General features: G+C 51.9%; 1 protein-coding gene across 15 annotated transcripts in view; it reads right to left on the bottom strand.

Annotated features, from left to right (window-relative positions):
- Positions 1–1,093: 1,093 nt before the first annotated feature.
- The window catches only part of TTC39A (tetratricopeptide repeat domain 39A), a 56,874-nt gene continuing 35,084 nt past the window's right edge, over positions 1,094–22,883 (bottom strand). For 5 of the 15 annotated variants that reach the window (XM_055348658.2, XM_055348693.2, XM_055348661.2 and 2 more), the window contains exons 6-18: positions 22,514–22,683; positions 19,233–19,332; positions 18,337–18,402; positions 16,337–16,445; positions 15,781–15,848; positions 15,632–15,691; positions 14,849–15,010; positions 9,349–9,440; positions 7,660–7,780; positions 3,794–3,905; positions 3,289–3,403; positions 2,123–2,239; positions 1,094–1,633 (exon numbers count right to left, since the gene is read on the bottom strand). In XM_055348658.2, coding sequence (XP_055204633.1) covers positions 1,441–1,633; positions 2,123–2,239; positions 3,289–3,403; positions 3,794–3,905; positions 7,660–7,780; positions 9,349–9,440; positions 14,849–15,010; positions 15,632–15,691; positions 15,781–15,848; positions 16,337–16,445; positions 18,337–18,402; positions 19,233–19,332; positions 22,514–22,683 — 1,485 coding nt within the window. In that variant the 3' untranslated portion in view covers positions 1,094–1,440. The remainder of the gene's footprint in view (positions 1,634–2,122; positions 2,240–3,288; positions 3,404–3,793; positions 3,906–7,659; positions 7,781–9,348; positions 9,441–14,848; positions 15,011–15,631; positions 15,692–15,780; positions 15,849–16,336; positions 16,446–18,336; positions 18,403–19,232; positions 19,333–22,513; positions 22,684–22,883) is intronic. The other 10 variants (XM_004025782.4, XM_019018323.3, XM_004025780.5 and 7 more) reach the window with 3 other exon arrangements.

Below are 22,883 nucleotides of genomic sequence, written 5' to 3'. Positions count from 1 at the left end.
TTTCACAGATGCATATTTTTACTGTGTGCATGATTTTCCCTACGGGGAAATGGTTAGGTTGAAGTGTGCTGACATCAGAAAGTGAAGGGTAAAACCTGGTGTTGGTCATTGAACCTGAGTTCTCACTTTAACAATCCTAGAGATTGCAAATTCAGATGCTTTTAGGGGCCGGAAAGGTAACAGAAGTGTTTAAAGTAGCCTGGACTTAGCTCTAGCTGATTGTTGCCTCATGGAAATGAGGCTCAATGTTGCCATTTTTGTTTGTTTGTTTTTAAATTACAGGCCAGGAACCAGATTCATCTGTAAAATCTCCCCATTTGTGAATGCTGGTAACTTATTCAAAAAGTTTAAAACATTGTGTGGTCTAAATAAAACATACATAGGCCGTGTGGCTTCTGATCAAGACTTTCTGCCCGGCCTAAGGATTCATGCAACACATATTTTATTGAAATACATGATGCACGATCCCTTAAGGGCATAAATTTTATCACTTAAATATCTCTTTTCTCTTAACTGAAGAATCTAACACATACACAACAGGTCAAGAATAACAGTTCTAACAAAAATGCTATCAGTAAGCAAATGTACCTTGGAGTGAAGTACAGAAGATTTTTATGTTTCATAAATTATTCCCAGTGGTTTCAGTTTGGCATACAGCAAAGATACAGACTGGATTCTGAGAACCTCCTCCTGCCCCCCAAATTTCCTGGCTTTGGCATAGAAAGGGCTACACAGCTCTTCCATCAAGCCCTGGCATTTCCTACCATTAGAGATTGATTTTTCTACAGAAGAGCTCAGATTTTATCTCACTAAAAAGACGTGCTTGATTTTTAAATTGGAAATTTACAAAAGGAGTGAAATGAAGTGTGAGTAGTAAGGTAGTGGGTGTCTGTGTACATCCTCGTGCCCAACCCCAGAAGCATTGAAGCCTGAGGCTTAGCCTCTCCCAGGCATTCCTCAGGTCCTCTGAAGGCCCTTCCGTCACACAAGCTGAGAACTTGCTGAATTTGAAAAGCAATTTGCCCTTTGGCATCATCATATAAAGAGATTTACCTCCAGATGATAATAGGTGAAGACAAAGACTTACAGGTGGTTGATTGTTGTTGGTTTTTAAAGCCAACTGTGATCCCATCAATGTATTTCTAAGGAAAATGTAAACTGTTCATACATTCTCTTAAACATCACAGTGAAAAGCAAGTACCCGTATGTGTGATAGGGCAGGCAGAGGGCTCCACCTGCTCTGCCCTTGGCAAAGGCCCTTGGCTACACTGGTGAAAATGCCAGCTCGGCTTCTGCACGGATACACTATGTTGTGCCATCCAACTGGAGCGCCGGTGGACCCCAAAGGCAGGGCAGGGCAGGGGGAGGGGATATTTTGAAATGTTTTCAGGAGCTCTGTCCAGCTGTCTCTGTCTTCCAGCCCGGAACTGCTGCACAAAGCTACAAGGACACTGATGAGACCATGGATCTGCTGCTGTTCTCTAGGGAAGACTTGGCTTGGAGTGTGGCTGCCTGGATTCGAAAGTGTGTCCTTGACTCCATGGAGTAATTCTTGTAGTTTTGCCTGGAATTGAGCAGCGAATCAGACACATGAGGCTGCCTGCTCCCAGAGATGCTTTTCCTCCTGTTTGAGCTGTATGAGCCCCGCGAGCCAAGGAAAGATTGTAGAGAAATTAATGTGTCCAGAGAGAGTTGAGCCCTACCCAATGGGAGAGTTAACCAGAAGGGTTTGTGGCCCCTCATCCCTGGTATCATGGCCACTGGAACCACTCCTGGTCCTCCTGGGTTCCTAAGCTTGAAGGGGTGGTTTTAGGGAATAGACCCCTACCCTGGAAGGCAGGAGGCATGGGTCCTCACACAGCCATGCAGTTGGCTTCTGATGTGACCTTGGGAACTTACTTCCTGCCTCTGGGAGTCTCACTGCGCATTTATACATTAAGAAAGAAGTCTTCCTATGACAAGTGAGAGCTGGATTCCGAGGGACACAGGTCCACCCTCTAGACTGCCAGACTGGCCTTGCTAGCAACTCCACTCACTGCTGTCTGGGCAACTCTGTCCCCAGCCAGCTCCTGAGCTGAGTTCAGAGGGAGCAAAGGACAGACTGAGGTTACCCAAGCCTTACTTGGCAGATTCCAAAAGTTTGATGGCCTCTTCGTTTCTGTCTTGCTCCATAAGCAGCAGGGCCAGCTCCAGCAGGGCATTTGGGATCAAGTAGTGGTCATATTTAATCTTCTTTTCACTGCAGAACAGAGGACATGGCTCAGGTTCCTCCTCCTGAGCCTTTCCCAAACTGCATGTGAGGATTTCCTAACCCGAACTCCAATTTTAGGAGGTTCCCACTACCCAGCCCTAGAAAGGCTGGGATCCATAGCAAAGCCTTCCCGTCCTGTACCTTGGGCTCCAGCTCCCTGACAACCTATGGCTCCTGTCATGTCCTTAGTCCACCGCCACCTAAGTCCCGACCTCCCTTTCTCCAGGTTGAATGGTTTATTAAACTGTAAAGTCTCCTGTCTCTGATCTACCCTCTCTGACCCGACCTCCATGCTGCCCTGGAGATATCCTTTTAAACCCCAAGTCCTCCTTGCCCGGTACCCTTTCTGGCTGTCTTCTTTGGGATACAATTTAGCCTTGTGAACAAAACATCCAGGCCCTTCTCATTCTATCCCTCCTTTTTCATCTTCAATCTTTTCTCTCTATGACTTCACCCAGGCAGGTAAAGACCCCATCACCGTCACCCCAGCCTCAGGTGTCTTTCCTGTATCCATGCACTGGTGCATGCTGTACTTACTCCACTTCAAACCTGTCCTCCCTTGCTTTCTCTGCCTGATGAACTTCCCACTTTCAACATCAGCCTTGGAAAGCCTTTCCTGGTATCTCCCATTAAGTTTAGGTCCCTTCTTGGGGCACCTGCTGTCCTCTCCGCTTTCCTTTAGCATGGCCCTGACGAGCCTTGGTTGGGTTGCCTACAGCTTGCCATCTGTCACATTGCCCTCCCTGAGGGCAAGGATAGAGTCACCGAATTACAAACTCCAGGGGACACTGTTCACTCAAAACAACGTGGATGGACTCCTGTAGTCAGGCAATTTGGTGGCACTGGGAGGCTAGGTCTGAATTATCTGTACAGCTCCCGGCACAAGTCCTGGCACAGAGTGGACACTGGTTTAGTACCTGTGTGGTGAGTGGGGGTTGGCTAGGGTCAGCCACTGCAGTGGGCATGAGGATGGAGAAGCCCTGAATATTCTACCCAGGAGACTCAGACCCAGAAGGAGCAGCTGCAGAGGCACTTACTTGGCAGAGATGCTCCTAAAATTCTCCTCGGCCTCCCGGACACGGCCCAGGTATTTCAGACACAGGCCTTTCAACAATTTCACCAAGCACTCGTCATCCACTGAGTACTCGTTCTCTGAAAATAGGGATGTGAGGGAAAAAGACAGACTTGTTCATTTCTGCAGCAGTTACTTATGGAGCCCCCTACTTTGTGCTAGGTCAAAGGGACACAGGTAAATCACAGTCCCTGTCCTCAGCGGGGGTCACATCTAAGAAGGAAAGGCAAATACTGAGACAATGACAATACAGTGAGGTCAGCACTGAAGGAAGCCCCACGGCTGCGGGAGCCCAGAGGCTTTGACCCTACCAGGGGGACAAGGAACAGCTGCTTGGAGGAGTTCAGTCTAGAGAGATAAAGGAGAGTTGCCAGGGTAGGGAAAGGAGGAAGGACATTTTTGGCAGAGGGAACCTTCAGCTGTAAAGACCTGACCTAGCATGGCAGGCCCAAGGGCCTGAGGGAAGTCACCTGGGCCTTTCTCCAGCATCTCTTCAGCCTTAGTGATAATCTCAAGTATCCCATCCGTGAGTTTTGGCTGCTTCCCAATCACAGCGTAGCCGTTCCAGATGTACATCATTTCCTGAAGGCAGGGGGGCAAGTCAGTCCTAGGTTTCTTCCCTAATGGGGCCTCAGTTTTCCCATCTACAAAATGGGCAGTTCAGATCAGAGGTTCACTAAAGGACCTTCCAGCTCTAATCATCCATGACAGGTCTCAGTCAGCATGTGAAGCTGTGGGCCTGAGGGGGTTATGGGAGCCTTATCATTGATTTCTTCCTGAGATCTCACCTTACCCCAGTGAAGATGTAAGATGGACCAATGTCCGTACTGTGCTGCTCATAGCTGCCCAAGTTTTCCAGCTATTTTTCTGCTCATGCCCTCCCTGAGTGCTATTATGTCCTTTCTCCCAATCTCTCTGGGGCCAAACACTTTCTGTCCTTTGAGGACCAGGCCATGCTCCATACACGCATTTCAGGACAACAGAATTTAAGGCTATGTCACCTTCTCTTCTACTCCTAGTCTCCCAAAGCAATGGGCTAAATAATGACATTCATATTCCATTTCCTTTAGAATGAAGTTACCATCATTGAGACTCTTAAAACACATCTGATTCCTTTTATTCTTTTTCTTAGATTCTTTTTTTTTAATTAAAAAAATTTGGGGGGGCCAGGCACAGCAGCTCACGCCTGTAATCCCAGCACTTTGGGAGGCCGAGGTGAGTGGATCACCTGAGGTCAGGAGTTCGAGACCAGCCTGGCCAACATGGTGAAACCCCATCTCTACTAAAAATACAAAAACTAGCCGGGTGTGGTGGCACACACCTATAATTCCAGCTACTCAGGAGGCTGAGACAGGAGAATCGCTTGAATCCAGGAAGCAGAAGTTGCAGTGAGCCGAGATGGCACCACTGCACTCCAGCCTGGGTGACAGAGACTCCGTCTCAAAAAAAAAAAGTCTTGGGGCCAGGTATGGTGGCTCACACCTGTAATCCCAGCACTTTGGAAGGCTTAGGCAGGTGGATCATAATCACTTGAGCTCAGGAGTTCAAGACCAGCCTGGGCAACACGGCGAAACTCCATCTCCACCAAAAAAAAAAAAAAAAATTAGCCAGGCATGGTGGTGCAAGCCTGGGGTCCCAGCTACTTGGGAGGCTTAGGTGGGAGGATTGCTGGAGCCCAAGAAATCTAGGCTGCAGTGAGCTATGATCACCCCACTGCATTCCAGCCTGGGTGATAGAGTGAGATTCTATCTCAAAAAAAAAAAAAAAAAAATTTCTTTTCACCGTGTCTTTGTCAGGATATTGGTTCCTTTTGTTTGTTTGTTTTTGCCTCGACTGCCAGGAAGCTCAGAATACTAAATTAGGCTGAATGCAGTGGCTTATGCCTGTAATTCCAGCACTTTGGGAGGCTGAGGTTAGAGGATCTCTTGAGCCCTGGAGTTCAACACCAGCTTGGGCAACACAGTGAGATATCATCTCTACAAAAAAATAAAAATAGTAGCCGAGCATGGCAGTGCACACCTGTAGTCAGGAGGCTGAAGTGAGAGGATCCTTTGAGCCCAGGAGTTTGAGGCTGTGGTGAGCTGATATTACCACTACACTCCAGCCTGCATGACAGAGTGAGACCCCACCTCTAAAATAAATATTTAAAAATAAATAAAATAATAGTACTAAACTTTCATTCATAGTAACTGTGTTTGCTTAAATGAGCATTTCCTAAACTATCAAACCAGGTAATGGATGTGAAAACACTTTGTAGCCATAAAGTTCTAGAAAGACATTATTGTTGTGGTTCTTGTTATGTTCTAGGAAGGGAATTTCAGTTTAGACCAGTATTTCTCAATTGTTCTGTGGTCCCAAGTTAGCAAATGTTTCACTCTATTTTATTTTATTTTAGAGACAAGGTCTCACTCTGTCACCCAGGCTGGAGTGCAGTGGCACTATCACAGCTCACTGTAGCCTTGACCTCCTGGGCTCAAGCGATCCTCCCACCTCAGCCTCCCAAGAAACTGGGACTGCAGATGCAGGACACCATGCCCCACTAAATTTTGAATTTTTTGTAAAGATGGGGTTTCACCATGTTGGCCAGGCTGGTCTTGAACTCCTGATCTCAAACGATCCACCTACCCTGGCCTCCCAAAGTTCTGGGATTACAGGCATGAACCACCACACCCTGCCAGCAAATGTTTCATTTTTTAAAAAAGGATTCTCCCCTTCCCCCGAAATAAATAAAAATTAAAAATGATTCTGTGGCCAAATAAGTTAGAGAAAAAACGTATCTTTAAACTTCTTCTTAGATTAATATATAAAGACTCCAAGAAAGCCTATAGTATATAAACTGTGTTTAGGCCAGTCTTTCCCAAATGTATTTAATCACATAAATCATTTAACGCATAAACAGTATTTTGCAGATTACAGTTTGGGAAATTCTCCCCTAAGTTTTTGGTATAGTTGCTGCCCTTGCCCTTCCTACAATATCCTCCTGCTCCACTTGATAGTAATAGCTTTACCGTATTTTTTTTTTTTTTTTTTTTTGAGATGGAGTTTCACTCTTGTTGCCCAGGCTGGAGTGCAATGGCACGATCTCAGCTCACTGCAACCTCCGCCTCTCAGATTCAAGAGATTCTCCTGCCTCAGCCTCCCGAGTAACAGGGATTACAGGCATGCGCCACCATGCCCGGCTAATTTTGTATTTTTAGTAGAGGTGGGGTTTCTCCATGTTGATCAGGCCAGTCTCGAACTCCTGACCTCAGGTGATCTGCCTGCCTTAGCCTCCCAAAGTGCTGGGATTACAGGCGTGAGCCACCATGCCCGGCCTATTGTATATTTTAAACCATAAAATATTTTAAAACTTTAGAAATATTCAGGTTGTAAGTACTAAATCAAACTATATAATATTGACCGTTTCAATTTATAAAGTGTTTAACACATTTTCCTCGTTGATGCTCATAACTGCTCTGTAAAATGGGAAAGGAATCTATTATTATACCCATTTTACATAAGGGGAAGAGGGAACCGACCTAAAGCTACTCAGTTAATGAACAGTACAGCCAGGACCAGAAAAAGGTCTCTCAAGCAGGCTTCCTTCTACTTTTCTGGCTCCCTTACTACTTGAATAACAAAGACTCTTAGCAAGCTGGAACTTTATCTGACGCCTACTCAAATCGTGCATAGAATTAGCATCACAACCATGGCTCAGAATATGGGCTGTGGGCCCAGACTGCTGAGTTCAAATTCTGACTCCAACTCACCAGCTGTGTGACCTGGGCAACTTATTTGATCTTTCTGCTGCTCTATTAGGCCTTATTACCCCCATCTGTAAAATGGAGACACCAGCAGCGCCTACTCAGAGGGTTGATGTGAGTCTCAAATCAGGCAATAGGCAATGGGTATGGGCAGCCTTGAATATAGCAAGTGCTCGATAACGATGTTGGCTATTACGTGAGTTCAGAGTTGAATATAACGTGAAAAGGTTGGCCGAGTGAGGGGGACCGTGAAAACAATTATAATCATTGTGACAAGACAAGCAGACAGGCTGGGATCACTGGCAGCCGGGTGATGCCGCTGCCTGGGCACAGGGACATGGGGCTCTCTGTCCAGGAGGGTGTCCCTCTCTGCCTTTTATCTGCAGCCTGCCTGTCTCTCCACTCTCAGCCCCAGTGGACCCTCTCTAAGGGGCAGGGGCTGGGCCAGACTCCCAGGTGAATTGTGAAACCCTCCCCAGGCCCCTGAGGCATGAAGGTCTTTCTCCTCATCCACTTCCCCCTGGCTGTGGCTCTCAGTGAATCCCCACAATCCTATACCCGGAGGGCAGCGCCAGTCCAGACCTCCTACCCACCAGAGCAGGCACTGGCAGCGAGATAGGGTTGGAGGAGAGGTAGCGCCGGGACTTCCTGATGGCAAACTTCTCTGTGGGTAGAGATTTCCCAGCAATCTTGAGCTTCAGGCCTGGCACAGCTCTGCGAAAGAGATGGGGAGGGTGGGAGAGGATGAAAAAGAGCAGGAGAGGGCAGAGGGTCCCCAGCCTACCCAGCTATGCTTGGCCCCTCTCTGGGCCTCAGTTTCCCCATCTGCACAATGACAGTGTTAGACTCTAAAGAGCCTTCTAGGTCTGAAATAGCCTGCGGCTATAATTTTAGAGACCCTGCCCCAAGACCTGGCCACTTCCTATGGCTGGGCAAGGGGTTCCTCCCCGCCAGCTGGCAGAGATGAGAGTGTGCCAAACACCCCTGGGCCGGCCCTGCCTCCTAGTTATCGCCTCCACTCCCAGGCTCCATTTCTGGGGAGGACCCAAGAGAAGTTTAACCCCATTTTCACAGGAGAGACCAACACTCAGAGAAAGGGTGGGACCTACCCAAGACCAAACAGCTCAAACCCTTAATTAACTCTTGCCTCGCAAGTTCTGGCCTTCTCAGCTGTTTCCAAGGGCAGAGCAAAATGCAGTATGCGGCCAGGCACGCCCCCACATCTGGGGCCTCACCCACCAGCTCCATCCCACCCTCCTCCTATTTCTGCCACAGTCACCGGGTGTGGCTGTGACCTCAGGCCCGAGCCATTTAGGCTCAGGAAACAGCTGGATGTGGGTGTGAGGTCCCCCCAAACTCCTTCCTTTGCTTATTTGCTGTAGAACCTCTCTTGGCCTTAATTTCCTCATCTCTAAAATGGAGGTAATGACACCTGCCCTCCTAGGCTTTCTGGAAGAGTCATCTGAGAGGGGGACATGGAGTCTGCTGTAGTAGCAGACACTCTGTAAGTGATAAATGCCCTATTATTGTGACAACAGTAGCCTAGGAGGCTCATATTATACCCATTTCTGGGTCTGCAAATTGGGCTCAACCTCACCAAGACTGGAGGAAGGCTCTAAGCTCCATCCTCCACCTGCCAAGGCTGAGCTCTGCTCTAAAGACACTTCATAGGAAGCAAACACGGTGGTACAGGTAAGAATGAAAACAGCCACCACTTAGTGGGCAGCTTCTAGGCTCCTAGTTCTATGCGCCAGGCTCTTAACATTTATTATCTAGTTGATTTGCAAAACAGTGCTGCGAGGTGGAGGTTGTTGTTCCCATTTTACAGATGCTGAAGTTGTCCAAGGTGACACAGCTAAGAACAAGCAGAGGCTGGGTTTACTCTTGTTTGTTCGATTCCGACTGTCAGCTCTCTACTGTGCTTCTCTGAGTGTCTCAGGTTAACTCAGCAGAGTGAAAGATCTTCCCTCCCTGGACCTTGGAGCCACATCTGTCCTACTGTCCACATGAAAGAGACTCGGAGGAAGACGATATTAGCAAAATCATTTCTGTGAAAGAAAGCCTCTGAAGAAAGTCAAAGGGCTCCAACCACCAGCAGCAGCAGCATGGGGTGGTGATGGGAGGGGAGGACACGCAGCGGGGGCAGTCCTGGGGTGGGGGCAGGGAGCCACCCTACTCCTCCCTCCCCAGTGCCCACAGCTCAGGGTGGCCTGGCTGATCTGTCCATAGCGGCCTACACGGTGGGAGCGGCCTACACAGTGGGAGCACGATGTGGGACCCACCTAAATAATTCCACTTCGTCGTCCCCGAACGGCTTGTGGTCCTCCTTCCCAAACATGCTGAGGTAGGCGGCCTTCATGTAAATGTAGGTGGCCTGTGCGAGACAGAGCAACAGCCAGGTGTGAGCAGCCCTCCTCCAGCCCCAGCCGGGCTGGAATCTGCAGACGGACCTCACGTGGCCCAGCACAGGAGCTCCGGTTGTCTCCAAGCCCCAGGGGAGAAATGAAGGTAAGAAGCTGAAGCAACTTGAAGACCTGAATCCAGGACAACCCATGTCAAAGCAGCCACCTTCTTCTCCACTTGAAGCAGTGGCAACAAGAACCCATGCAACTAGTAATGGGCAGGACAGACTGGGGCTGCGGCAGAGACACAAGGACAGGGGCGCACTCGGGGCTTCCGGGAAGCAACAGCTTCACAGTGGGCCCCTGAAGGGCAATGGGGAAATTCCCTGAGGCCCCAGACAGGCCTTCCAGCCAGGAGGAAGAGGCTGAGCAAAGCCAGGAGGTGGCAGGATGTGTGTGGATTACCAATAGGAGGATGAAGCACGGGCTGTAAAAAGAAGAGGCTTGAGCCAGAAACGTGAGCAGGGCCTGGGTCGGGTCAGCTCGGGCCACCCTGGTAGAACTAACTGCCTTGCTGTGTGTGCCAGGCACACCGCATCCAGCACCTCGCTTGATCCCAAAGCCAATGCCAGAAAGGAGGCCGTACCCCACCTCTGCTTCCTGGGACCCCAGAGCTACTGGGGCAGAGCCGGGAGTCAACCCCAGCACCTTGCCCACTAAATGCACAGCCAGCCCTGACAGGGAAACCGTGGCCCTGCGGGAGACCCCCTACCCCACCCAGTCCTCCCTGCACGCCACGCCCCTTCCTCAGAAGTCCTGAGACAGGAGCCTGGCTCTGTGCTGCCCTCAAGTGGCCAAGCCCCGAACCACAGCTCCTGCCTCCTGGCTAAGAAAGGGTGGAAAGGAAAAGGCGCCGGACATCCGGGAGTCCTGCCTAGAGCAGGCGGAAAGCGGCCTCCACCTGGCAGCCCCACCCATGCCGGGGCCTCAGCCCGCCCTTCACAACATGAGGGGAAGCTGGTCTTCGTGGGCCACGGCGGGAAGAGTCTCCCTCCCTGAAATCTGTTCCCGGTCCCATCTTTTTTTTTTTTATATGGTCTCGTTCTGTCGCCCAGGCTAAGGCTGGAGTGCTATGGTGCGATCTCGGCTCACTGCAACCTCCGCCTCCCGGGTTCAAGCGATTCTTGTTGCCTCAGCCTCCTGAATAGTTGGGACTGCAGGCATGCACCACCACGCCAGGCTAATTTTTGTATATTTTAGTAGAGACGGGGTTTCACCATGTTGGCCAGGCTGGTTTCAAACTCCTGACCTCAAGCTATCCGCCCGCCTCAGCCTCCCAAAGTGCTAGGATTACAGGCATGAGCCACTGTGCCTGGCCCCGGTCCCATCTTTAACCTCCCGGGTCGCCCTTGTCCTCTCCCTTTCCCCTGCCCCTGACGTGGAGGCACCAAGTCCCGGTGACTTTACCTCCCGTCTCACTCTAGGATCCTGCTGGCCTTGCCCTACGGCTCTCATTATCGGACTGCCACCATCTCCACACCGTCTCCCTGTTCCAGGCTACCCGGGATGTCTTTCTGCTGTCCTGGTACACATTGTCTCCTATCTCCCTGCTCCCACTCCTGTCCCCTGCAAGCCATTTCGCACACTGACCTTTTTAAGTCAGATCATGTCAGTTCCTTCTGGAAATCTGGTTATATTCCATCACACTCAGGAGACATCTCCTACAATTTCCTTGACACCTGCAGCACTCCAGCCACACGACAGCCTCAGGGCTGTTCCCAGGACACATCAAACACACTCCTGCCCTGCTGTGCCCTGCCCAGCTCCCTCTGCCCTAACAGCCTGCCATGTGACTGCCACGTGCTGCTCCTGCGCTCCATTCTGGTGTCCTCTGGGACAGGCCTCCCCCGACCTCCCCTTACAAAGCCCTTCCCATCTCTCCCTGCATCCAGCCTCGCTTGTTCTTCACTGCACTTACTGGAACCGGACATCGTGTTATATTGCCCATCTGTGTTTCTTGTCTCCCCACTAGGACGTGAGCCTTGAGAGGGGGTCTTTTCCTGCTCATTCTTGTATTTCCTGGCTTAGAACAGGACCCGGCCAGTGGGGGTGGCCCAGCAACTGCTGGTGGGCTTTCTAAAGCATCTGTCTAAGCCACAAGCCTGCCAAGGCTCCCCCACTGCTGGATAAAGCCCAAGCAGCCGCTCATGTCCTCCATGACCTGCCCTAACCTTTCTTTTTCTGGCTCATCTTCTGCCATTTCCTCCCCTACACTCCTTAAACTCTCCCCAGGCCTCTGCCTGTGCTGCTCCTCGGCCCGGGATGCCATTATCCCTTCTCCACTAGGCTCATCTCCAAGAGTCTTCCCTCCTGCCCACAGACAGCTCACCCTCACCGCACCACCAGGGTTAGGATGGAGGCTGTGACTTAGAGTTGTGGACGCCCCAGCTCTCCAGGGATGTACAGGGGCTATGCTGGGACAAAAGAGCAGCTGTCACCCCTGATGCAAGCCCCCTGCCCTTCTGCCACACAAACTCTTCACCCTGTGGCACACAGCCCCTCTGCAGCGCCCTGGCTTCTGAGCCTTTGGTCCTGCCGCCCTCTTGGCTTGGGGTGTCCTCTCACTTCCTCCACTCTGCCTCCCTAAGTCCTTCCTCTCCAAGACCCACCTCAGAGGTCTCTCCTCAGAAGCCTTCCTGTCCTCTTCGGTTGCCTGGGCATGCCTTTAGCTCCTTGGGTTTCCCAAGCCCTGAGCACACCACTGTCACCACCTTGTTTCTGGCCATCTCAGCCTCTAGGCTGCCAGCACTGGGGGAAACACAAAGGCCTCCACAGGGCTGACTGCAGGAGATAGGTCAGGGTGGTGAGAAAAATTACAGAAAGAAGCAAACCTTCTTGGAAGGCTGGGAGGTTTTGCAAAAGCTTCAGGAAAGGATTTGGCTGAAGGCAGCTGAATTCTCTCAGAGTAGATAACAAGAAGTAAGGGAATTGATCTAGATAAGTTGGTTTACTTAGGCCTCGGAACCTGGCCTTTAATCATCATGCGGAGGACTGCTCTCTCTTGGGGGGCAACAATGTTAATTACCCACAAATGGAGTTTGCTTTAGGCCTTTGTCATTACATCTGTACTAAATAAATGCAAGTGTGGCAGGCTTATGGGGGCCGCTGCTGACTCTGGCAGGGGTCCCCTATCTGCTGACAGGCAAGCCTGTGTCTGCATACTCCGTTCATCCGTCGCTCAGCCAGGGTCTGTGGGTCAGACCCAGCAGCTGACCTCGGAGGATCCTGGCAGAGGGGGGCGCTGCCTGCACAGAGCGGGTGGTGCCTATGGCAATGGCCAGAGGCCCAGGCCCCGGGACTAGAAGTTGGTGGAGTCTGTGGTGGCCAAGTTCTGGAGATTAGAAATGGGTGGGGCCCCAGAACTCAGAGGGTTACAACCCCCATTTTTCACAGAAGTCCTCATGAGGAGAGTGTTGCAGAGAGAGAGGGACTGGCCACCCCAAAGCCACACAGTGGTCTGGGGACTGAGCCAGATTTCCTGACAGCTGGGAGGCCTGGCCCACCTTCTGTTCCTCTATATAGCAGCTGTGTGCACCCACCAGGTCTCTCCTTCCCCATGTGGTTAGCCCCAGCCACCCACCTCACTCTACAGGAAGGCTTCAAGAGTCACTTTCAGTTCAAAAAGGTTCCCTAAGGCCCAGAATCCCAGCACTTTAGGAGGCAGAGGTGGGAAGAGTGCTTGGGCCCAGGAGTTCAAGACTAGCCTGACCAACATAGCAAGACCCTGTCTCTAAAAAAAAGAAAAAAGGTTCCCTGAGGCTTTGTCCTTGTCGGGAGTAGGAGGTGATGAGGAAGGGGTGTGGGGGCCATGGGAGCTGGGCCTGAGGAAGCACCTTCAACAGCAGGGTGGGCTCAGGGCAAGCCCCGACTCCTCAGGAGGACTCTAGGAGCAAGAGAGAAGCAGAGGCCTCTGAGTCACACAGGACTGTCCTCAAATCCGGTGTCTGTCACCAACAGCCATGTGGGTGGGAAAGTCACAGTCCTCGCTTAGCGTCAGTGGCCCTCATGTGCCCAATGGAGATAATAACTTCTCCTCACTGGCTGTGGTGTGGAGGACATGACAGGTGCCAGACATGTTGAGAGCTCAGTAGAAGCCTGCTCCCTTCCCCAGCCCCACCTGCCCCAGACCCAGAGAATTCCCCTTCAGCTTGGTCCCCAGGCAGGGCTACGGAAAAGAGACCTCCATGCAGAGGAGGGGGAGGGACCAGATGCAGATGACAGGTCTCCTAACAGGTGCCAATGTGGTCAGTTCTAACGGCTGCCTGGAGCTTTGCAGGGAAGGTATCTAAGGTCACAGCTAGGCTCATGGCAGAGGATTGATTAGCAATGTCTGCTATGGGCAGGGGATGAAGCCATGAAGACACATGTCCTGTGTATTTACAAATAACAGATTAGACGTTTGCTGAGCTAGGTGGTTCTAAGACTCTTGGTTCCAATTTCTGCACTATCATTACTATGATGGTACAAGCTAACACTTATTTCAATCCTTACCATGATAAATTTCATCTTTGGTAGGCGGGCATCTGTTTGGCTTTGTTTTGCCTGTATGGCATCTTGTTAATCCCTCCACTATTTCTGGGTGCATCATTTTCTTCTGTGGAACCACCCCTCTCCTACTCTCAGCCCATGAGGAATCTTCCCACCCCTCTGTTCCAGGCATTGGCATGTGACAAGTCAGACCAGTGAGGCTCAAACTGTGGGACTCTGGTTGAAACCAAGGGGAGGATATGAGTAGAAGCAGCCCGTGGCCACCTTGCCTGTCACATGGAGAGAACCTTCCTGCAAAGATGCAGCAGAAACAAAGATGTCATAGGAGAGAGCACAGCCACAAATGGAAAGACCCCCAGACGACATCATTTGAATTCCTGGATCCAGCCCTACCTGAAGTCGGATGTGCCAAGAATGTTCAGTTATATGAGCCTTTTGTGTTTTGGACCTGCATAGTCCAATATAGTGGCCACAAGCCCTACATGGCTATTTAAATTTAACATTTAGTTAATTAAAATTAAATCAAACTGAAAACAATCAGTTTCCCAGTTGCACTAGGCACATTTCATGTGCTCATTGTGCACATGTGGCTGGTGACTACCATATTTGGGCAGTGCATAAGTAGAACATTTGTACCATAGAGACAGTTCTACTGGACAGAGGGAGCCATGTTTCTGTCCTTTGTGACTAGAAATCTCTTTGTGACACACTGTGGTTCAGAAGTTTCTCTTGTGGTCTTTAGTTCCTTCCAAGCCTGAGTCCTATTAGAATTTAAGGTTATGTTTAGATTCCAGCTGAGACATCTGTGTTCAGTTAGGGATTTGGCCCGTGGTCTGGAGGCACACAGTCATCCCTGGTCACCCAATGCCCCTAACACGTGGCATCAGCCCACCTTGGACCAGCAGTTCTCCTTGCTGAGCAGGTCGGCGTAGAAGTAGGACATCTTCCACTGGCCCTTGTAGGTGAAGCACCACATCAGCTCCCAGTAGCACATATGGTGGAACTGCTTCCAGTGCTGCTGGGCCTCGCAGCACTCCTCGAAACGCCGGATGGCCTGCAGGCACCTTCTGGTCAGCCTGACGCGTGCCCACCCAGCCCCAACCCCTCTGCATTCTCCGAACCTCCCAACACCACAGCAGACTGGGACTCCTCCAGGGCATAGTGGTCCAGCCCTGTGCTAGGCTCAGGTGGGGCCCCAGGAGCCAGGAGATCTGGCCTCCAGTCCTGGTTTTACCTCCTAAGTCTTACATGACCTTGGGCTCAAATACAGCCCCCACCTAGGACTCTGGTTTTTAGTAACAAAATGAAAGAGCAGGACAGAGCTATAATGGAGGGGAGGTACCAGACTCCAGCCTAATCGTCATGCCCTAAACAGATGGGCTTTCCTAACCTCTGCCTCCCTCAAGCACCTCCCTCCACCTCCCTCCACTGCAATGCTGCAGTCCTATATCTCCCAGTCAAAATCCCAGGCACCACAAATGCCTCCTCCTCCCTCGTCTTCCCAGGCTGCTCTGCCAGAAGGGCCTCTCCCGCCTCTGTTCTCTGGTTGGTTCTCTCTTGGGGCCCCCCACTCCCAGTCTATCCCGTCCCTGAGTATGTCACATGTGCCTGACTTCCTGCTGGTCTGGGAGACCCCGAGGGATCCCCAGCCCCGGCCCGGACCCCCATCACTCACTGCATCAATGTTGCCTTTAATGACTTCAATCCGCCCTGCAAAGAACAGGAAGATGGCGCCCTGCAATGACACACATGTAAGTCCGTGTGGGTCCGTGGGGTGTGTGGGTGTTTGTGGGCTGGGGGTACCGGGCAGCGCTTGGGGCTCACCTTAGGGTACCGGTTCAGGTAGGGCTTCAAGAGCTTCTCGGCCTCCTCGATGTTGACGTTCCCAGTACCTGGAGGAGGTGGTGGGGGAGACACAGAACATGTCACCACCCCTGGCTCCTGTGATCCTGCCAGCAACCCAGCAGGGGCTTCCCAGGGTCTCCCCCTCCCCCTCTGTGAAATGGGGATAATTCTCCCTGTCCCTAGGGTGACATGAGGATTAAATAAGGCAGTGCAGATATCACCCCCAGCACTTCACAGGGCTCGATAACCAGGAGCCTGCATCCACCAAGGCTGTGCCCAGAACCATAAGGTGCCCACAGGGTGGGTACAACCACCCCCATTTCACAGATGAGAAAACTGAGGCTGGAACCCAGTCACACTGTGAGGCAGTGGGCGTCAGCAGGCCAGTCCCCAGGACAGTGGATGTGGCTCTGTTTCTGGTTTCAGTACCCCTATGCCTAGCCACAGGGGCATGAGCAGGGTCTGTAGCCCCTCATTCTCCTTCCCCCTTGGAGACGACCAAACCCCAGGGCCCCAGGTCCCCCTGTATACCTACCGAGCACGAACGTGAGGAAGGTGTGGTAGCACAGCAGGAGCATGACACAGAGCACAGCGCGGAAGCTGTGCCCTGACGCGCCCTCCTCCAGCTGCAGCAGCCCATAGTCCTGAGGGGATGGGAGGGTGGGTGAGGCTCCCAGAGAGGGTAGGGGCCTGGGAGGCAGCTGGACAGCTGTGTGGGCAGTGCTGCCGGCACAGGGGCGGAAGAGCACTGGAACCCTGGGGGCCAGGTCAGCTGTGTGGCCCTGAGCAAGGGGCTGCCCCTCAGTGCCCCAGTGCATTCCTGGGGGAAGGGGACACAGCTGCCAAGGCCAGGACAAAGGCTTGGCGGGTCTGAGGTGTCCCCCACCTTCTCCACAGCCCCTTCCCCAGCCTCCCTGTAGTCACAGGCTTGGCCGCCCTGCGATGGGTATTGAGGGCCCAAGGTCTGGTTGGGAGCAGGAGAGACATGGAGGTGGATGATCCCAGCCATGGGCTCAGGGCATAGGTGGGGCCTGGGAAGGCTTCCTGGGGGAGAAGCCTCCAGAGCCTGGCTGGGGAGGGGCTGGGGGCAGACCCCCCACCTTGTTTCCCTGCCTGCAGTCTCTGCCCCTCTGTCTGTCCTCCAGAGCATTCTTGTTCTTTCTAAAAGACAAATCTGACCTGCCTCACTCCTGCCTCAAACCCTCCATGGCTCCCCTGCCTTCGAGATAAAGAGGAAGCCCAGGCTGGCACAGTAGGTCCCGCAACCCTCCTGGCCAGGCCACACTGCCTCACCTCTGGGTCCTCCCTTCTTCATCCTGAAATCCTACTCATGACCCATGCGCTTTCTTAAGGAAACAAAACTGAAAGAGACCTTCACAGCCTCTAGCCAGTGTTTTCCAAAGTTCGGGCGGCAGATAGCAGCTAAGATTTCAGGGGTCCATGGGCAGATGCCAGGAAACACTGAGTCACGGTGAGGGTTTTCCCTTCTGTTATCTTTCTATCCTTTGGTGGTGCCCAGGAGAAATCCCCAGTCCTTTGCTCGTGGGGTTTGAACTCTCTCACCCTAGGCCCGCTTTCTCAGAAAGAGGAAGCCTGGCTGAGCCTGGGCTACACAGTCTAGCTGGGCTTTCCAAAAGATGGCTGGGCCCTCGTGGTATTTATTTTTATGATTATGTTCTTATCATGACAAATAATATGGAGGTTTGTGTAGAGATGTTTCCTTTAAATCAATTTCAGTAAAAGTCATGAGTCACTTTTGAGAAAAGTAATATATAAATTATAATAGAGAGGTCCGTGGGTGTGGCAAATATCAGTAAGGGCCAGTGCACGTTTGAGAAACACTTATCTGGTCCACTAACAAGGCCCTTATTTTACTAAAAAGAGGCTCAACGAAGAGAGGGACTTGCTCAGAGTCACAGAGAAAAGGGGATGAGGCTGGACTGACCCAGAGCTCCTAACTTCCAGGCCAGTGCTCCTTCTACCATACTAGGCCTCCTCCACCAGGAAGCCCTCCCTGATCTGCTGCCTTCAACCTGGGGTTGGTACTCAGGTTCTTGCCCTCAGTAAAGTCTCTGGGTGCTTGAGTTCTCTGGTTCCTCCTCAAGGTCTGATGCCCAGTAGGGCTTCCCTCAGGCATCTGCTGGATGAAGTAGTAGCACCAGAAAATGGTCCTTGGGGGAAGGACTTGCTCAAAGTCTTAAAGTGAGGCAGTATCTAGGGAGAGAGGGACCAGCCCATGACACCTGTCAGGCTCAGAGAATGTGTGATCCTGGGCCACTTATGGAGCTGCCCTTCACACCCACCCCCACCCAGAGCCTCTGCACCCTGGGAGGGCCAGGCAGGGATCACTAGCCCCATTTGTCCAGAGAGAAGACTGAGGCCCAGGGAGGTCTGGGCATTGTCCAGGGCCATACAATGAGAGGGGCTGAGCCAGGATGGGCACCTAGGCCCTGCGGCCTGTCAGCCCCACCCTGTGCAGCCCAGCCCCAGTTCTGGGGCTAAGCAGGTCAGGGGTGCTAGGAGGCAGGTGGTTACCTTGTTTCCTGAAAACCCCACAAACTCCAGCAGCCTCAGGATCCTAGTAGGAAGCATGGACAGTGTCTGCAAGAAAGGAGGCAATCAAGCCTGTGAAGGTACCCAGAGTGGGCAGGGGCCACCCCCACTGTCCCAAGTCTAGCTCTTTAACAGGCTTTACCTGGAGGGGAGAGGGCCACCCCTCTAACTTTGAAAGCCTCTAGCCAATGTTTTCCAAAGCTCGGGCAGTAGATGGCAGCTAAGATTTCAGGGGTCCATGGGCAGGCGCCAGGAAACCTAGCCAGGAAACCCCTGGCCACCTAGGTTCCTGAGGCTAAATCTTCCCTGGGAAGCTCCTCCTCCCTTGATCAGGCAGTTTTCCCAGCCTTCCTGCTCCCTCTGCCTGGAAGCCCCTCCCCAGCCGGGAAACTCCTAGGGATCCTTCAGGAGCCAGCACAGATGCTCACCCCCTCTCGTAGGAAACCTTCCCCCACTCCATGCAGGAAGAAGACTTAGTTCTCTGTCCCCTCTAAGTCATCAGCTGGTTTCAGGACTGTCTCCTTCCCTGACACTGGTAAATGTTTAACCAGCAGCTCTCCAGGGCAGAGAAAGCCCTGATTTATTATGTGTGCCAAGGTCAGGTGCTGTGAAGGCTCCACCATGGTGGATTTCAAGCTACTGGCCTGACTTGGGAAGAAATGCACCGATGGACTCTGGAGCTGGCTCCAGTGCCCACACCACCCCCACCCCAGCTGTGAGCCCCTGAAGGCTGGCCACATGTCTGGTCACCTCTGGATCCTGGTGCCCAGCACACAGCCAGGTGCAGGGGCACTTGGCAGTGACCACACATGAGTCAGGGACAGAAGGGGAGACTGAGCTCAAGCCAGGTGCTGTGGAAATGGAGGAGGAGCACTCACCAGGTTGAAGGCCCCTACACCAAGCTTCACTCCTCCTTCAAAGTGCGGGTGATTCTCACCCTTGCAGTATTGTGAGGACTGAACAAGGCTGTCCAGCTCCCTGCAGAGAGATGCCAAGTCCTGTTTCAGCCACTGCTGGGGGTGGGGGGTAGGGGCTGGGACCCCTTCCAGCTGGGCCTCAGGTAAACTCCCTGGTGGTGGATTCATACAGTTCTGGTAATCCTGAGAGCTGGTATTTGAGGAATTTCGAACCCCATCTCCCACCATGATAACACACTCCTCACCCCCTGAATTTCAGCCGTATGGGCCCTGGCACACTCTGCCATGGGCAGCTTCTGGACATTTGTTCGTATTCCACATCCTATCTAAAAGAGGTTTTCTCAGCCTCCGTGCTACTGACATTTTGGGCTGGATAATTCTTTGTTGGTGGGGGTGGCAGGGGAGCTGTTCTGTGCATTGTAGGATGTTTAGCAGCATCCATGGCCCCTGAGCACCAGATGCCAGTAGCATCGTCTCCCTAGCTGGACATCCAGAATGTCTCCAGACACTGCCAAAAGTCTCACAGGGGGAAGTCACCCCTAGCTGAAAACCACTGGGCTAACCAAAACACCTCCTCCTTCAGGAAGTCTTCCTGGAGTCTCCTGGTTGGAATTCAACTCTATTTCTCCTGGTTACCAACTGCACAGAGCCCCCAGCCCAGCCACCTGGGGCAGGACAGAGGCTTTTAATGATGTGTCTGCCTCCTTCCTGGGCTGACAGCATTTTGAAGGCTTTCAATTAGCAAGCTTGAAGCTTCTCTGTGCCAGGCACTGGAAGACAGCAGGGACCAAAACCACCAAGCCATTGCCCCCACAGCATTCTCACTTTAAGGGACAGACCCCCCCCCCCCCGGCCCCCGATTGAGTCACTATGAGGGTGATGACAGGCTCCAAGGAGAAGAATCCTTGGGCCTGACTTAGTCTGGGGACAGGAAAGGCTTCCCTGAGGAGGTGACATTTGAGCTGAAATCTGGTACAGAAAGCCCGGTGCAGAAAGTGTTTCTGACAGAGAGAACAGCACGTCCAAAGGCCCTGAGGTCGGAACCACCTTGGCATATTTGAAGAACTGGGGGAAGGCCCAATGACCTAAGGCAGAGTGAAGTGGGAGATGTGGCAAGAAGGGCCGGGGTGACCTCCCAGGAAGAACTTGGCAATAACCCAGGACTTCTTTTAAGAGCAAGAGGAGCCTTGGGAGTTGGCAAGGGGTGGCCTGACAAGGTGTGTGCTTTGGTGACCTCGTTCTGGCAGCTGGTAGGGAGGCTGACGGGGCCAGAGCACTTGTCTGGTTTTTCTAGAAAAATTCTAGCATAGGCCTCCAAGGTAACATGATGTCCACATGCTATATGGTACATTATACCCTAGCAATACCTTGTAACAAGCTCACAATATCCCTGCAGGGAAGCAGCCACATTAAATGGGGAGATAAAGATGATAAATAGGCCAGGCGTGGTGGCTCACGCCTGTAATCCCAGCACTTTGGGAGGCCGAGGCAGGCAGATCACCTGAGGTCAGGAGTTCGAGACCAGCCTGGCCAATGTGGTGAAACCCCATCTCTACTAAAAATACAAAAAATTAGCCAGGTGGGGTGGCGTATGTCTGTGGTCCCAGCCACTCGGGAGGCTGAGGCAGAAGAATCGCTTGAATCTGGGAGGCGGAGGTTGCAATGAGCTGAGACTATGCCACTGCACTCCAGCCTGGGCGACAGAGCAAGACTCTGTCTCAAAAAAAAAAAAAAAAAAAAAAGACTTTTTTACTTTTCCTCTTTTTTTCATTTTGTTTTTACTGTGATAAATATACATATCATGAAATTTAACATCTTAACCAATTTTAAGTGTACAATTCAGTGGTATTAACTACATTTACATCATTATGCAACTATCCCCAATATCTATCGCCATGAATTCTTTTCCTCCTGTAAAACTTTATTCTCTGTCTTTTGGTCTACAGCTTCATGTCTATCCGTAGCCCCCTTTGCCATGTTATTCCTCTATCTCTCCTGCCTGATGGAAAAAGCATGAAGTAAATTATCTGCCTTCTCTGTGGTGCATGTGGACTACTGAGCAGGTGTAGTAAGATTGCTGTCACTGTAAATTTATCATCACCAGCTTCAGCTGGGCTTCTCCGTACTGCCAGTCACTCTTGTGCTGTTTCCATAGTGATTTCTCCATAACCCTCTTCATATTTCAAACCTTATCTACTCTCTTTAAACCTCTTGCTGCCCCCCCCCCCCTTTTTTTTTTTTTGAGATGACATCTTGCTCTGTCACCCAGGCTGGAGTGCAGTGGCACGATATCAGCTCACTGCAACCTCTGCCTCCCGGGTTCAAGCGATTCTCCTGCCTGAGCCTCCCAAGTAACTGGGATTACAGGTGCCTGCCACCACGCCCTGCTAATTTTTGTATTTTTAGTAGAGACAGGGTTTCACCAGGTTGGTCAGGCTGGTCTCGAACTCCTGGCCTCAGGTGATCCACCTGCTTCGGCCTCCCAAAGTGCTGGGATTACAGGCTTGAGCCACAGTGCCCAGCCTCAAATCAACTTTTAATGGAAATAAGTTAGAATGCAAAACTTGGTGAGTTGGGGACTGGATTTTCAGAGCTTTTGTTGCTGTGGGAACCATAGATAAGGGATTATGGAGCCATGTTGGGTAAAAATGTTCCAAACGGAATCTTCATTCATAAACACGGCCTGTGCCTGGGCCAGTTTGAATGTCAAGGATCCAGAGATAGCATGGAAATGATTTTGGCCTGCAGAGAGCACATGCATGCACGTGTGTGTGTGTGTGTGTGCGCGTGCGTGCGTGTGTGTGTGTGCATGTGTGTGTATGTATACCTTTCCTGTATACTAGAGGGGTTAAAGAGGGCTTCATGGGGAAAGTGGCATTTGGACTGGGCCTTAACAGATGTGTAGTTCTGCTGCTGTTCCCAAAATGGCTGTTCCTGTGGCTGTCTCCCTGCCCCCACCAGAACACCCTGTGCAGAATCTGTGTCTTATTTTCCCCAGCAAGGGTCAGGCACGGAGTAGGCACTCAAGGGACCAAAGGGAAGAGACACAGCCAGAAAGCCAGAGGAATATGATTCCAGGAGACCGAGGTCCTGAGGGCATGGAAATCAGCCTGCAACAGCAGTCTACCAGGTTCTGGCCTAGGTTAGTACTCTTCTTCTCCCACAAAGCCGCCTGAGGGGGACAGCCTAGCAGATGCTGTGGCCCAGGGTCTCCCCACAAGCGGATGGCCAGCCCCACTCACTTGTAGGTCTGGTAGCTGTTTCGAACTTTGATGCCGCCCTTGATGAAGCTCACCATGTTCTCGTCCTGCAGGAGGAAAAGATGCTGACGGCCTGGCCCAGGTGGGCAGCTGTAGGCGTGAGAGGGATCATGCAAGGCTCTGGGCCTGACTGCCCCTCCGTGTGAGGAACCCTGGGGGGATGAGGTCGGAGGTCAGCCAAACCAGGCCTCCCTGCTCTTTGGCCCAACAAAACCTCTAAAATGCCCAGGGTTGGACCAGCCTCCCAGGTACACATACTCTGTGCTTGGAGAGAGGCCTGGAGGGGCCACGCCCAATGATTAACAGTATCTCCCTCTAGGTGGAGGGACTGCGAGAAAGGAGGGGGGATGCT

This window comes from Gorilla gorilla, chromosome 1 (assembly GCF_029281585.2).
Source record: "Gorilla gorilla gorilla isolate KB3781 chromosome 1, NHGRI_mGorGor1-v2.1_pri, whole genome shotgun sequence".
NCBI classification, from domain to species: domain Eukaryota; kingdom Metazoa; phylum Chordata; class Mammalia; order Primates; family Hominidae; genus Gorilla; species Gorilla gorilla.
Note: the sequence above shows the minus strand (reverse complement) of the source record. Positions and strands in the feature narration are given on the sequence as shown.